The 15,706-nt window shown below is 42.0% G+C and overlaps 1 protein-coding gene across 3 annotated transcripts in view; it reads right to left on the bottom strand.

Moving 5' to 3' along the window:
- The window catches only part of LOC106563322 (tight junction protein ZO-2), a 29,830-nt gene that overhangs the window by 12,883 nt on the left and 1,241 nt on the right, over positions 1–15,706 (bottom strand). For all 3 annotated transcript variants that reach the window (XM_045689963.1, XM_014128832.2, XM_045689962.1), the window contains exons 2-6: positions 9,457–9,595; positions 4,192–4,245; positions 3,186–3,310; positions 2,973–3,075; positions 90–816 (exon numbers count right to left, since the gene is read on the bottom strand). In XM_045689963.1, the coding sequence (XP_045545919.1) occupies positions 90–816; positions 2,973–3,075; positions 3,186–3,310; positions 4,192–4,236 (1,000 nt within the window). In that variant the 5' untranslated portion in view covers positions 4,237–4,245; positions 9,457–9,595. The remainder of the gene's footprint in view (positions 1–89; positions 817–2,972; positions 3,076–3,185; positions 3,311–4,191; positions 4,246–9,456; positions 9,596–15,706) is intronic.

Here is a 15,706-nt window from a genome sequence, read left to right as displayed (position 1 = left end):
GCAGTCTTAGAGGAATGAGCATAGTGGAGATATCACTGTAAATATGGAGTGTTAGTACAGTATGTATGTATGTATGCATGCATGTAGACCTTCATTGGGCCTGTTCTTCAGCAGCAGCACGTTGAGGGGTTCCTCCAGGGGCTCCTGCTCCCGAGGGGGGCGGGCTTTGGGGACTGGCATGGCGGTGGGCGAGGGTGAGCGGTCCAGACGCTCCCTGCTCCCGCTCCTCTTCATCTGCTCTTTCCTGTGGTCGTGGTCACTGGGAACACGTTCACGGTTACGTTCAAAGCTGTGGTCGCGACCATGGCTGCGGGCGGGACTGTGACCGGCTCTGTACCGTCGGTCGGGGCTGTTAGTGCGGTCCAGAGTGCGTTCACTACGGAAACGCCTGTCGGGGCTGGGGTCGCGGTCAAGGGCCCGTTCGCTGCGGTAACGCCGATCGGGGCTGTGGTCGCGGTCAAGAGTGAGGTCGCTTTTGTAACGGCGGTCAGGGCTACGTTCACGGTCCAGAGTGCGACCCATGCTCCCGTCTCGTCTGTACTGCCTGTCTGGATGGAGGTCCCTCTCCATACTTCTGCCCCGGTCATCTCGACCGTAATCACGGTCAAAGCCCCGTCCCTGATAGCCAGCGTCTGTGTAACCACCCCTCTCCTGGCTGTGGTCGCGGTCTTGATGACTGCTGCGTCCGCTGTACACACTGCGGCGGTCCTGCTCGTAGTCATAGTCATCGTTGTAGTCGTTACTGAAGACGCGGTCATCAGGGGAAGGGGCGCGTTTCAGCAGGTTCACCGGAACCTTCCTGGGCCTCTTGACCGTCTGTCAAAAACAAAGACCACATCAGGAATCACTGACAACTGTTATTTATTCAAGTTGTATTTATTTGTATTTTCAAATGGTGCCCTGAGGACAACAAATTCAACATGATTCATGAACATCAGGCAGCCCATATACGTTTTGATTTAAAAGGTTTGTATCATTCTTAACTTAAAGGTGCCAAATAACTCTAAAGCTAGCATATAGGACCTGTTTCAAATGATCACTTTTATGCTCAACATAGCCACTTCATATTGGCACTTCCATGCCGGAATGGGAAAATACCCTTTATTTTTATTCAGCTAAAAATTATATATAAAATAATGGCATGGGACTTATAAGAATATATTGTCTGCTAATTGAACTAGCCTACGGCATGGCATAGTCTGACAACAGAGTAGGCCGACTCAAATTCTGTTCTTTTAAAATTGACTTCATTTTATTCATGTTTCTTTAGACCTGCCCAAAATAAATCATGGATTTATTGTGAGTGTATATTAAAATAGATTTATTGACTTTTTAAAATGAAAATGTTCCCAATACCGAACCCCAGCGGTACACCTTTTGTAATATCCAGGAAACAAGACTTAACACCATCAGAAATCAGACATTGTGTCCTGTCTGACAGTTCATTCTCAAACCACTTGCAAGAAGCCTGATCCAGGCCTATTTCAGTCAACCTTTGAATGAGAATGTGACGGCCAACAGTGTCGAAGGCCTTGGAAAGGTCTATAAACAAGGCAGCACAATGATGATTTTTAGGACCTAAGCAATTTAGCACATCTAAAACAAGTGTAGCAGCTGAAACGGTGCCATGTCCAGGTCTACCCTCAGATCCCAAACACATCTAATTGTGAATCTTGCCACCATAATCAACAACAACAAAAAATATATATACACAATGCATTCGGAAAGTATTCAGACCCCTTCCGTTTTTACACATTTTGTTACGTTACAGCCGTAATCTAAAATGGATGAAATTACGTTTTTGTTTCTCCATCAAATCGACACACAATACCCCATAATGACAAACCAAGCCATGAGGTCGACAGAATTGTCCGTAGAGCTCTGAGACAGTACTGTGTCAAGGCACAGATCTGGGGAAGGGTACCAAAACATTTCTGCAGCATTGGAGGTCTCAGGAACACAGTGGGCTCCCATCATTCTTAAATGGAAGAAGTTTAGAACCACCAAGACTCTTCCAAGAGCTGGATGCCAGGCCAAACTGAGCAATAGGGGGAGAAGGGCCTTGGTCAGGGAGGTGACCAAGAACCCAATGGTCACTCTGACAGAGCTACAGAGTCCCTCTGTGGAGATGGGAGAAACTTCCAGAAGGATAACCATCTCAGTGGCCAGACGGATGCCACTCCTCAGTAAAAGGCACATGACAGCCCGCCTGCAGTTTACCAAAAGGCACCGAAAGGACTCTCGGACCATGAGAGACAAGATTCGCTGGTCTGATGAAACAAAGTTTGAACTCTTAGGCCTGAATGCCAAGTGTCACATCTGGAAGAAAGCTGGCACCATCCCTACAGTGAAGCATGGTGGTGGCAGCATCAGGCTGTAGGGATGTTTTTCAGCGGCAGGGACTGGGAGACTAGTCAGGATCAAGGCAAAGATGAACGGAGCAAAGTACAGAGAGATCTTTGATGAAGTCCTGAGTGCTCTGGAGCAGGTTCTCGGACTGGGGTGAAGGTTCACCTTCCAACATGACAACAACCCTAAGCACACAGCCAAGACAATGCAGGAGTGGCTTCGAGACACGTCTCTGAATGTTCTTGAGTGGCCCAGCCAGAGCCCGGACATGAACCTGATCAAAAATCTCTGGAGAGACCTGAAAATAGCTGTGCAGCGATACTCCCCATTCAACCTGAAGAATGGAATAAACTCCAAATACAGGTGTGCCAAGCTTGTAGTGTCATACCTAAGACTCGAGGCTGTGATCGCTGTCAAAGGTGCTTCAACAAAGTACTGAGTAAAGGGTCTGAATATTTAAGTAAAAGTAAAGTTTTTAATTTGTAAAAAAAAAAAATGGACATTTCTAAAAAGCTGTTTTTGGTTTGTCATTATGGGAGTAGTGTTTAGATTGATGTAACAAAATGTGGAAAAGTCAAAAGGGTGTGAATACTTTCCGAAGGTACTGTATGTCAAATACTCACAACTTTGGCTACTTTTCCACACTTTCTGAGGGTCTGTACAGCGAAGGAGTGTGGCACGTTGTCCATGGGAATGGCGTTCACCTGCACCACCCGGTCATTCTCACTACAAAACACAATTAACATACGAGGATATACAAACTGTACACACATTAGCTCCTGAAAATGACAGAACACTTGATTTCTTATAATAACTGATTGACAAGAAGTACGTACAATAGCAGGCCATCGGCGGGCCCTCCCTGAAGTACGTCAGATACCACTATGGACATCTCCCCGCTTTCCTCGTTGGGGTTGTCCCGCCCCCCAGACACTGCAATACCAAAACCCATCTTGGGGTCCTGCAGTGGAGAGGACATGTATTAGAGATGTGTTTGTATGGGTGTGCGAGTACCTGTGTGACCTCGTCTGTTCAGGTTAGTGTGTGAGTAAATGTATCTGTCTGTCTAGGTTTGTGATGAAGTCTTTATGTAAGATAAGCCATACATCCTACCTAGTGTTTACGTGTGTGTCTCTCCTTGTTGTCTGTGTGATGTACCTGCCCCTGTGCTGACCAGATGTGATTAGAGCAGAGATTTAAAGACCCCCATCTCCTCTCCCATCTGTACTAAAAACATTCCCTGCTCCGCTCGCGAGAGTTTGGCCGACAGCGTCGGCATGTGAAGGTCGGTCGATAATTCTCTATGCTATGCCAAACAGTACCTATTCTGTAACAGCGAAAGGAGCATCACATTAGCCCGTCACACTCACTCTCTCTCTCTCTCTCTCCTCGCTAGCAGATTGTATGACAGCTGGATGTGGAAGGGTCAGTGATGTGGTGGTAAAAACACAAAGCAGCTTTATAGCCAGAGCAGAGTGAGTGGAGGAGACAATGAGCATGAGCGCCACACGATTAACTGTCCTGGGCAGATGTGATTGCATGCATGGCATTATTCCAGTCTGTGTGCTGTAGACGGGTGAACATGTACTAGAGTGCGTCAGATGTTCTGAAACACATCTTAAAAAAAAGGACCCACGGTGTATTGCATTGTAATCTGGTGGTGTAGCTGCGCATGACAATTACAATTCAATTCTGTTTTGGTTATAAAAGTACACATTGAAATGTGATCCAGTTGCAGTGAAGAGTGTTGTAGTGTGTTCTGGTTGCAGTACTTAAAACGGGTTGTATTGTGTCGTAATCCAGTGTGGTGCTGTATGTGTGTTGTTGTAAAGCTGGACTCACCCTCTGCAGCGTTACTGTGTACTGCTCCCACACGGTTTCCTCCATGACTGGGCTCTATGGGAGAAGGACACATTCCACAGTAAACAGGAGATAACCATGTGTCTCTCTCATTTCAACAGGACATACTGAGGTGCACACTATTAGCCCATGAGGGACCATGCCAAACATCATGCTCAAAATCTCATATACCCATCAGAAAGGTCACATAAGATAGCACTCTGCTTTTCCCGGCACAAACAAATTCCATGTTCCCAATCTGAGCACATGGTACAGTACACACCAAATAATCAGCAGAGTCACACATGGACTACTGCCACCCTCAGCCTTACACAAACCATCCAATACAGTACACATACCAGCTGAAAACAGAAAACTTGACCAAAGTACCCACCCACATTTTAACCAACTACTGCACCCACCATGAAACACCTGCTTATCGGTCTACCTTTCCACCCAGAGACCACCTGTCTAACTAGAGCCAAGCTGGAGTCACTCACGAGCCCCTGGAGGATACGGATGGCCTTGTAGGTGTGGATCCATTTCCTGTGCAGGTGGAGGACAGTCTTCATGGTTCCTTCTCTGCTCTATCTACCTCCACTGATTCTTGGCTCTGGCTGCCTGAGCTGCTACGCCACTACCTCATCCATTTCCACAGCAGCAGTGGCAGCAGCCACACCCTGCATTTATCTGCCTGCCTAGCTTTGACGTAAGCTGTATTCTGCTGGCCTACATTCAGCCCAAATCCCACCGTCCACAGAGTGTAAACACACAACTGCAAACGCGGCGATGATTAAATACACATGCACACAAAATAACGTGCATAGAGTCACCAAGATAATCGCACACCGACATATACAAATGAGTATATGCAGATGTACGTGTAAACGCATTTAACTCAAATAGGGCAAATCCATTTTAATTCAATCACTTTTTGACAGCATCCCTTCTGATTTAAACGGAACCTAATTTTCCCATTGTAGAAGTGGTCAGAAAGTGACTTTTTTGACCCAAATGCCAAAATATTCAAGAGAAAGGTGCACAAAGTTGACCCATTTTTCATACACCATCATACCATGTTGTCATCACTAAAAAAGATAAACGGTTGAAATTGATGTAATTTAAAAGCTTACAAAACAGGGTTGTCTAACCATTTTAGAGTGCATGTAAAAATATGACAAACATAACATTTTTTATAATTAAAATGTAATTTCACAATAATCTCAAGCACCACCCCAATATCAACATGTGAAAATGGCATGTTTCTATGTATTAAAAAAATATCCTTTCTTTAAGTGTTTCCAATGACATAATCAACCAATTCGTAGACAATTAGTAGGCAATGCCTACTCACAATTGGTCAAAAATCACACGATGAAAACCGACGAGGTCATTGGAAGCACTTATCTTCCTCGTGATTTTTTTTAACTACAAAACATAGAAACACACCATTTTCAAATATGTTGAGGTGGTGCTGGAGTTGATGAATATGAAGTTGAAAATGGTTTAGTTCCCCTTTAACGTCAAGTATCTAAAAACACAAACTCTGATTGTTTACATAGTCGCATACATTGTAGCGTAGACCCTATTTTACATTAGCTAACGCGTTCGTTTTCTGCCTGCCATTGGATGAGACAACATGCTCTTGAATACAGGGTGGGCGTCATGTTTTGGCTGATAAATGCACTAAAATTTGAATAAAATTTACATTTAAACTTTCAAAATGATACCAAAAAGGATGGTTGGATGTCCACTCATCAGAGCATGTTGACTTGAATGGGAATATATGCTGTTTTAAATTATACTGTCAATCCTTCATAGGAAATCTATTGAAATCATAGAAATATAGTTAATAGAATAGACATCAAGACCTATCATTTAAAAAGATTATCTGGTACTTTTGTATACTTTAGAGTCAGTAGCTCTGAAAGTAGCACTCACCAGCCAAAAGTGGTCCCCAGAAATTGCATACTACATCACATACAGTACAAGTCAAAAGTCTGGACACAGCTACTCATTCAAGGGCTTTTCTTTATTTTATTTTTTACTATTTTCTACATTGTAGAGTAATTGTGAAGACATCAAAACTATGAAATAGCACATCATGTAGTAATCAAAGTGTTCAACAAATCCAAATATTTTTTAGGTTGTTCAAAGTAGCCACCCTTTGCCTTGATGACAGCTTTGCACACTCTTGGCATTCTCTCAACAAGCTTCACCTGGAATGCTTTTCCAGCAGTCCTGAAAGAGTTCCCACATATGCTGAGCACTTGTTGGCTGCTTTTCCTTCACTCTGCGGTCCAACTCATCCCAAACCATCTCAATTGAGATGAGGTTCGGGTGATTGGAGGACAGGTCATCTGATACAGCACTTGGTCTTTTACCAAATATGGTAATCTTCTGTATACCACCCCTACGTTGTCACAATACAACTGATTGGCTCAAACGCATTACGGAAAGAAATTCCACAAGGCACACCTGTTAATTGAAATGCATTCTAGGGGACTACCACATGAAGTTGGTTGAAAGAATGCCAAGAGTGTGCGAAGCTGTCATCAAGGCATAGGGTGGCTACTTTGAAGAATCTCAAATATAAAATCTATTTCTATTTGCTTAACACTTTTTTGGTTACTACATGATTCCATGTGTGTTATTTCATAGTTTTGATGTCTTCACTATTATTCTACAATGTAGATATTAGTAAAAATAAAGAAAAACCCTTGAATGAGTAGGTGTCCAAACTTATGCTTGGTACTGTATGTGCACCATGTCATTGCTCTCTCCCTCTGTTGTGTTGACAGAGACGTTGGGCCTGCCCTGCAACCTTATTGGATATCACTGGGCAGGCCTCTTGCTAGCCGTCACTCAAATGCGAGGGGCTGAAGCTCATTGGCTAGAACTCAAATTGCTAGGGGGCTGGCCCACGTGGGGAAAGATTTAGGGAAAATTGCACAGCATAGCTTCAAGAGAACAGTCGCTTTCAAATTAAGGATTTCTTGGCTAATTGAGGTAAGACCGTAATTATGCTCATAGATTATGCATATATGAACTACACATTGACACATCCAGCAAAAAGCGGGAGGTTTTAAAAAAATGCTTTCTTAGTCACCAAAGTACCGGAGCATGTTTTTAAGTTAACATTCGCTTGGTGGGTGGACCAGCAGTCATCTTTGTTTTTTGGTAGTAATTAAAAGTTACAATTTCTATTAAATTAAAATGTCAAATGGTCTACCAGCTAACTTGCAGTGGTTTGAAGGGATAGGTCCAGTCTATGAATTATATTTCTGCTTGAAATGACACCCACCCTCTATTTAAGAGAATGTTGTGTCTCAACTGATGGCGGACACAACACAAAAACCTCAGATGATGTGAAATGAGGTCTAAGCTACAACATATGCTACCATGTATGCGAATATTTAAAAAAACAAAATGGAGTTTCTGCGTTTAGATAACTGACACATGAAAAGGATTGTTTTGGATTGTTTTGACAACAATTGTTTGTAATCATTTCAATTATTTGTGTTGGCATTCAGTTCCAAAAAGTCACTTCTTCCATGGGCAAACATGTATGGAAGGTTTAAAATCAAAAGAGATGTCAAAAAATGATTGAATTTAAATGGATATACCCAATATGCACACACAAAAGCAAACGTTTTCACCACATGCTTTAAAATCACATCCTTTATTCTTGTTCAGACAAAACAGAACAACAAATGTCATGCACACACACACACACACACTAGAATAAGACAACACAAACAACCATACATATCTGCTACAAAGCCTTACACAATACACATGCCAGGTATGCCTATAACTCCAGCACTGCAATTCTATACAGTTCCCATCATGGTGTGGTTTTATCTACAGGGCAGCCATCCTAGCCATCAGACGAGTCCACTCTGGAATGTCTTCTTGTAGCAGTACGCCCTCTACTTGCAGTACAGCTAGCTACACTACACAGAGTGCCCAAATGCACTCTATCAAAGACACTAACAGATTTCAAGGGGTAACTTTTACCTACAGTACTGGATTAAAACCACTAGTAGGCTAGGACCTTAGAGTTATTTCTAACTTGTCAGAAATGTCCAGATCAACTAACCCATGTCAGCTAACACTTTATTGTAATGTTACTCAAATATTACAAAACACATGGCAAAATGTGTAGAATTGCAAATGTTCTCTGTCAACAACACGGGGGGGGACAGTTTGTGTCATGAACAGTGCTTGTGCCCATAGAAATAGACGTGGGGGAGGATGTTACCCAATGCTGGAAGAAGAGTCTGAGTTAAAACGTTTTTTAAAGACTCTGTAAAACAAGTCAGAGTGCCAAAAGAGACGACAGTATTAGGATGTACCAATTCAAGATGGGGGTAAGTGTCTCGATATTTTTATCTCAACAAATACGTAGACCTATAAACGCAGTCCATTACCACAACCAAATCATTTATATAAAAACACCCCCAACTAATGTTCAAACCAATAAAATACAACACGCATTCATTATCGTTTGGAATTCTGTCAATTTTATTTTGACAAAATGGATCCTTCCAGATTATTTTAATAGATGTTTTGCCCCTGGGTGTCCCAAGACTAACAGAGGCAAGTCAGTCAGTTCCTAAATGGACAGTATGATTGTTAGTTGTAGAGATTTAGTGTTGTAAAAAGGACAGGTATTTCAATCTAACAATGCAAGCTGAATAAAAATATTAATACGCGGGTGTGTCGGTCCAATATCAGATTCAGAGCTGTCAAATGATGTAGCCATCAAGCGTAGCTCCATATCATTGCATCAAAGTAAAGTAGATAACAGTGCTACTAGTAGCCTTGAGCAAACAGCATTTCCGGTTGCACATGCATTTAGCACAATAATCTGTTGTGATGGGTGGCCTGAATCTTTTCCTCTGAGTTCTCTTTTAACTGCTTCTATGGAAGAGTCCTAATATTCCTGGTTAAATATGCATTGGGTGGGGTGCGTGGGCCAGCAACTTCCAAATAGGGCTAAGGGACATAGGCCTTGGATACATTGTGAATGGGAACATGAATAACTGAAGGACGATCCAAGGTAATAGATATCCAGCAGAGATTTTCAAACTGACTTTTAAACCATATCCTACTGCCAAAACCACTCTCGATTTCCTGTTTACCGAGTAGATCACAAAATGGCACTGTGTAAATCATATGTCCAACCACACGCACTCACGGTCTTAGGGCAGAATAGGATGAGTAAAGAATACATGTACAAAGTTCGCAGAAATGATGACGTACCGTCAGAATAGCAGAGTAGCTGGGTGAAGAGAGTCGACGGAGACACAGGTACTGGGCTTCTTTGGTCCAGTAGAACCTATCCCAGGAGCAGCTAGATCGGTACAGGTCAGTGTTGGACTGGTCAGTACTGGATGGGTCCCTGTGGGGAGAGACAAAAGAGCGTTCGATAGTCATTATTCAACATTAAGATCAGAGTTCAACTTTGTATAAGGGGTTTAAATTGTCAACCTATGTAAAATGTAGCACGGAAGAAAAGAGTAGAAACTAATTAAGACAAATATTTGTTATTGTAATGGTGGAATCAATTAGCATAACGTACTGTTACTTTGTATGTCTGTGCATGTGTAAGAGTTGCTTCCGTCCCTCTCCTTGCCCCAACCTGGGCTCGACCAAGGGACCCTCTGAAAACAACAACTGCCTCCCACGAAGCATCGGTACCGATCGCTGCACAAAAGCCTTGGCCCTTGCAGAGCAACGGCAACAACTACTTCAAGGTCTCAAGAGCGTGTGACGTCACAAAATGAAACGCTACTAGCACGCAACGCTAACTAGCTATCCATTTCACACCGGTTACACATGTACTATAAATACCTTATTTTATTGATTAACATCTGTATTATTGAATGTCATGTGATACGGACGTGTGGCAATAAAGCATTTGTCTAATGCTATTTATTCTGCCCGTTGAATTAAAAAAAAATACACAATTTTTTATTTTTTATTGATTGCATTGGTAAGAGGGCAGAGGGGACAACAAGGAGAGCCAGTGTAGCTGTAATCTGTTTGCATTTGAGCCAAACATATGCTCTGCTATTTGGACTTGTGTCAGAACAGGAATAAATACACTGAACAAAAATATAAAAATGCAACATGTAGATCCCATGTTTCATGAGCTGAATAAAAAAAATCCCACAAAACCCATATGCACAAAAATAAGAATTTCTGCACAAACTGTCAGAAACCGTCTCAAGGAAGCTCATCTGCATGCTCGTCGTCCTCACCAGGGTCTTGACTGACTGACTGACTGCAGTTCGACGTTGTAACCAGCTTCAGTGGGCAAATGCTCACCGTCGATGGGCACTGGCACGCTGGAGAAGTGTACTCTTCACGGATTAATCCCGGTTTCAACAGTACTGGGCAGATGGCCGACAGCGTGTATGGCATAGTGTTGGCGAGTGGTTTGCTGATGTCAACGTTGTAAACAAAGTGGCAGTGCGGTTATGCGAACACAATTGCATTTTATATGATGACAATTTGAATACAGTGACAAGATCCTGGAGGTCCATTGTCGTGCCATTCATCCGCCGCCATCACCTCATGTTTCAGTATGATAATGCACGGCCCCATGTCGCAAGGATCTGTACACAATTCCTGAAAGCTGAAAAAGTCCAAGTTCTTCCATGGCCTGTCACTCATTGAGCATGTTTGGGATGCTCTGGATCAACGTATACGACAGTGTGTTCCAGTTCCCGACAATATCCAGTAACTTCACACAGCCATTGAAGAGTGGACAACATTCCACAATCAACAGCCTGATCAACTCTCTATGCGAAGGAAATGTGTCACGCTGCATGAGGCAAATGGTGGTCACACCAGATACTGACAGGGGTTCTGATCCATGCCCCTATCTTTTAAAAAAGGCATCTGTGACCAACAGATGCATATTTGTATTCCCAGTTATGTGAAATACATAGATTACTGCCTAATGAATTACAATGTACTGATATTAACTGTAACTCAGTAAAATCTTTGAAATTGTTGCATTCATATTTTTGGTTTGAGCAAATGCTCTGCTCGTGTTGTTTGCCTTTTCCTTTCCAACTATCTCCCCAATACCCTGACCCAAGCAGTGTTTAGATGTGCAGGGAAACTACAGGCAAGATTCTATCAGCATATATTTATTTTTATTTAAATTTTACTTGACTAGGCAAGTCTGTTAAGAACACATTTTTATTTATAATGATGGCCTACCCCGGCCAAACCCTAACCCGGATGACGCTGGGCCAAATGTGCGCCGCCCTATGTGACTCCCAATCACGTCCGGTTGTGATTCAGCCTGGAATGAGACTACACGATTAGGAAATCTCCAAACTAAGAATACTGCAACCTATGCATCTTGGGAGAATGACTAAGACCCATGTTGTGCATAGTGAATTACTGATCTACAACAACCTCAAAAGTGGGTGAGGGATCACACACACAAATCCTCAGTGGGTGAGGGGTCATATAGCACTTTGTGACGTGCTGATGTAAAAAGGGCTTTATAAATACATTTGATTGATAAATAAATATATACACACACAGCACACACACACACAAACTAAAGAACGGTTCCATAATGGATCCAGTGATTGACTGGGTCAGCTATGGAGAGCCATGAGACTCACAGGATCTCTGCTACATTCATCTGCTGTGCATTTACAGTCACACTCAAAGCTCTATGACCTGAGCTGGAACTAATGACAACACATATGCTCATGATGTAGCATGTAGGCTAGTACCATCTGGCTGAAACATCTATACATTACAAATCATGGTTGTCAATCGCCCAGAGACATTCTGGCGCGCACACGCACACACACACACACACACTTGATTATTTGTAGTGCAAATGATTCAACTACATTAGACGTGCAGTAAATGCTTGTACTTGAATCCACCAGTTAAGCTACATACACTAAACAGTAGACCCACATTCATTTCACGCAAACACGCTCATATGCCACACCTCTGCTTCACTCACCCTGGGGGTTTCCATAGTTTCCTCCCAGGTGGTAGGAGCTCTCTTTTGTTGAGGGGGACGATCCCCATGGCCGCCTGCATGATAGTAATGAATTTCTTAAACTTCATCTTTGAGCCCTCAGTCGTTTCTTCACTTACACCCCATGCTACTCACAACGGTTCCACGAACGTCACACTTCCCTCCGTAATATTCTAAACCCCTGACTACCAACCCTCTCTCCCACCACTGTGCTCACTGCCATCACACATACACACTACACTGAACCCTGCCCACTAGCTACTATATGTGCGGTAACGAGCCCTGTGTCCCCTACCATCAGCTCTGACAGATGTATTTTCCCCCTCAGAGAAACAAAATGGACAATTACAGCCACATTACAGGCGGTGGGCAGGCCCAGAGGGGATGACAAGTCACTCTTATACAATTCTGGAGATCTCTTAACATTACACTAATGAAAACGCTGCTGCCGGGATAATTCTGGTACTAAGCCTTGATAGATCATGTATGCACCCCGCCCCATTTTCTCATAATCCCCACGGAGGCTTAGTCCTCTGGCCATTAACACCCAGAGCCCCTCATCATCATTACACACACACACACACCTTTCCATCATCACACCATACCCTCTTCAGCCCCAACAGATCATTCATCTAGCATGTGACAAATACAACAGGTACGTACGTACCTTACAGTGAAATGCTTACTTACAAGCCCTTAACCAACAATGCAGATGGATATCGGTATTCCCAGTGATGTGAAATCCATAGATTAGGGCCTACTGAATTTATTACAATTGACTGATTTCCTTATTTATTTATTTTTGTAACTTTATTTAACTAGGCAGGTCAGTTAAGAACAAATTCTTATTTTCAATGACGGCCTAGGAACAGTGGGTTAACTGCCTTGTTCAGGGGCAGAACGACAGATTTGTACCTTGTCAGCTCGGGGATTCGATCTTGCAATCTTTCGGTTACTAGTCCAACGCTCTAACCACTAGGCTACCTGCCACCCCATGAACTGTTACTCAGTTAAAAACGCTGAAATTGTTGCATGTTGCATTTATATTTTTGTTCAGGATAAATGGAATGACTCGGATTAACGTACAGAATAATACGAAATGCTTTGAGACCAGTTTATGTAATGATGTCCCTGACCCTGAGGAATCACTGAGACAGTCAACATCCCACAGTTGAGAACTAATCTAAGTAAAGCGTGCAGTGATTTTAGGAAATCATTTAGTAAATGAATGCACACAGATAGTAAAGCTGAAGGTATCACGATGAATGGTGATGAATCTCATTCTAAAACAAATGCCTAAACCTGCAGCATTCAGAACTGGCCATGACTCCGATCAAAGAAGGCCTCACATTAAAACATACATTCAGTTCTTACAAACATAGTCTGGGCATGTAGACTGAAATAAAGAAATGGAATAAAAGGAGATGATATATCTCAATAAATCTCTTCTCCACATGGTGTGTAGTGAACCTTATCTCAAAGTGATGTTTTGACTGGGATTTGCTATTCTGAATGTCTCGGTGCTTTGGGTTAGACATACCCATAGCCCAATAAATGGACTAAAGGAGTCAAACATTACTCCTTATAGTCAGTCCAAGGACCCTATATGTTCACGGTAAAGTCTACACTTGTTGTATTCGGCGCATGTGACGAATACAGTTTGATTTGATGTTCTGTTAAAAAGGGTAATTGGCTCTGGATGTCAAAACAGCCAAATACTCTCGGGCTGGGCGGTATACCGTATTTTACGATATACCAGTATTGATTCACGAACAGGTTTGGGTTTTTACTTTACCTTCTATAACACTATTTGAATGTTTTGTTTGTTAAAATGTAATACACTGTGCGTAACGTTTATTTTTATAATTTACTTCACTACTTAATTTAGTCGTCTCTCTCCATGCCGCTTTTCCCACACAGACCGAGTACCGCCCCGACACTCAAGGAGAGGAGCTTTGTTGTTCCACGACTGAGACACTTGCGTTCAATCTAGCACATGCAACAATGTTGATGACAACGACGCATTTTTAACTTTGCTTCTTAATATAAATTAACTAGTGTTCTATAAATTACACTATTCGTTTGTATTTCTTACATCTGCAAACAGCTAGTTTGTCTTTTCTTAGGAAGTTGGGCCTAAATCGTGTTAGCCACCAATGCTAATCGCTAGTTAGCTGGCTAGCAAATAAAATGTGCTGAGTCAGAGCAAATGTAATTAGCTAAACAGCCTGATAATACCAGTGATGGTGTAGACCTAAATCAGCATGTTGTTTGTGCAACAGTATCTTCTAAATCAAAGCCGAATATGCAAAGAAAGAATGTTAGCTACTTCATGTAGCTAAGTGAAATCATTCAATGTGGCCAAAGATTATTGGGAAACTCTTATCAACACTGTTCCTACCCTATCACAATAACTCCTCACTGGCATTTTCAATCATTGTCATGTCAAACACTATTCAAAGTGCCCACTATTATATTGTAACTATATAATTAGAATAATCATTCTAGTTCCATGATTCCAACAGTTCACCCATGTGTTAAAAAATAAGGCAAAGAGTTCAAATTACTCTGCAAGACACCAGTACCCAAAGTGATAGCCTAAATTGCAATGCCTACAAGTTGAAGTCCTATTTTATTTGGATAGGCCTAAATTAAACATTGAATTATTAAAATGATAGTCTGAAGACCTTTGCAGAATTTCTATGATTTTGAATACACACATATGGATTTCAATAAACAAATGGATAAGACTGTTCTATTCTCGTTGATTTAGTTCCTATTGCAACTCAGGTAAGTTACAGAATGAATGACATACTGAACTAAATGGAGGATGAATTTAATGTTAAAATATGTTTGAATATGAGTTGCATGCATCATGCATGCTCTGCACTTTTTCTTGCTAGTAGGCATTCATTAGGGTATAATGACTGACTAGAAGGGCATATTCTGAGGCTGAGGGGTGCTTTTCCAAAGGTGCATGGTGCTGCTGCAAGCAGATCACACGCTCTTCAACTGGGCAGCAGTGTCGAGGGAATAGCCTATACGGAGACTACCTAAAACCACTGCAACAGAGTTATTGTAAAGTGTGGTAATAAGTTTATGCCAGACATAGCCTCTGCTTAGCCTCTCCCTAGTTCATTTCAAAGTCTATATGTTCATGGCCCGATTCATACAAATCATGTAAAATTATTTTAAATTCATATTAACCCACCCTAAAGAATATGCTTTGGCAAGATTGAGTGATGAAATAAATGTCCAAATATTCAATAAAAAATATATTTTGAGTGTCAAAAGCCTCCAGTGGTCATACATAATTAATAGATTCGCCAAATATATATTATAGTCTGTTTCATTATTCCTGGTATATTTAAACTACTGATTATGATTGCAGACAGAGCCCAGAGAATGGGATGGTGCAATATTGAATTTGTCATATTCTGATAAGATGCATGCATGGGGATGTCCACATCTGTAGAGATACACCTAGCG

Source organism: Salmo salar, chromosome ssa11, assembly GCF_905237065.1.
Source record: "Salmo salar chromosome ssa11, Ssal_v3.1, whole genome shotgun sequence".
Classification (NCBI taxonomy): domain Eukaryota; kingdom Metazoa; phylum Chordata; class Actinopteri; order Salmoniformes; family Salmonidae; genus Salmo; species Salmo salar.
The sequence above is the reverse complement of the archived record's forward strand: the minus strand, read 5'-3'. Positions and strand labels throughout refer to the sequence as shown.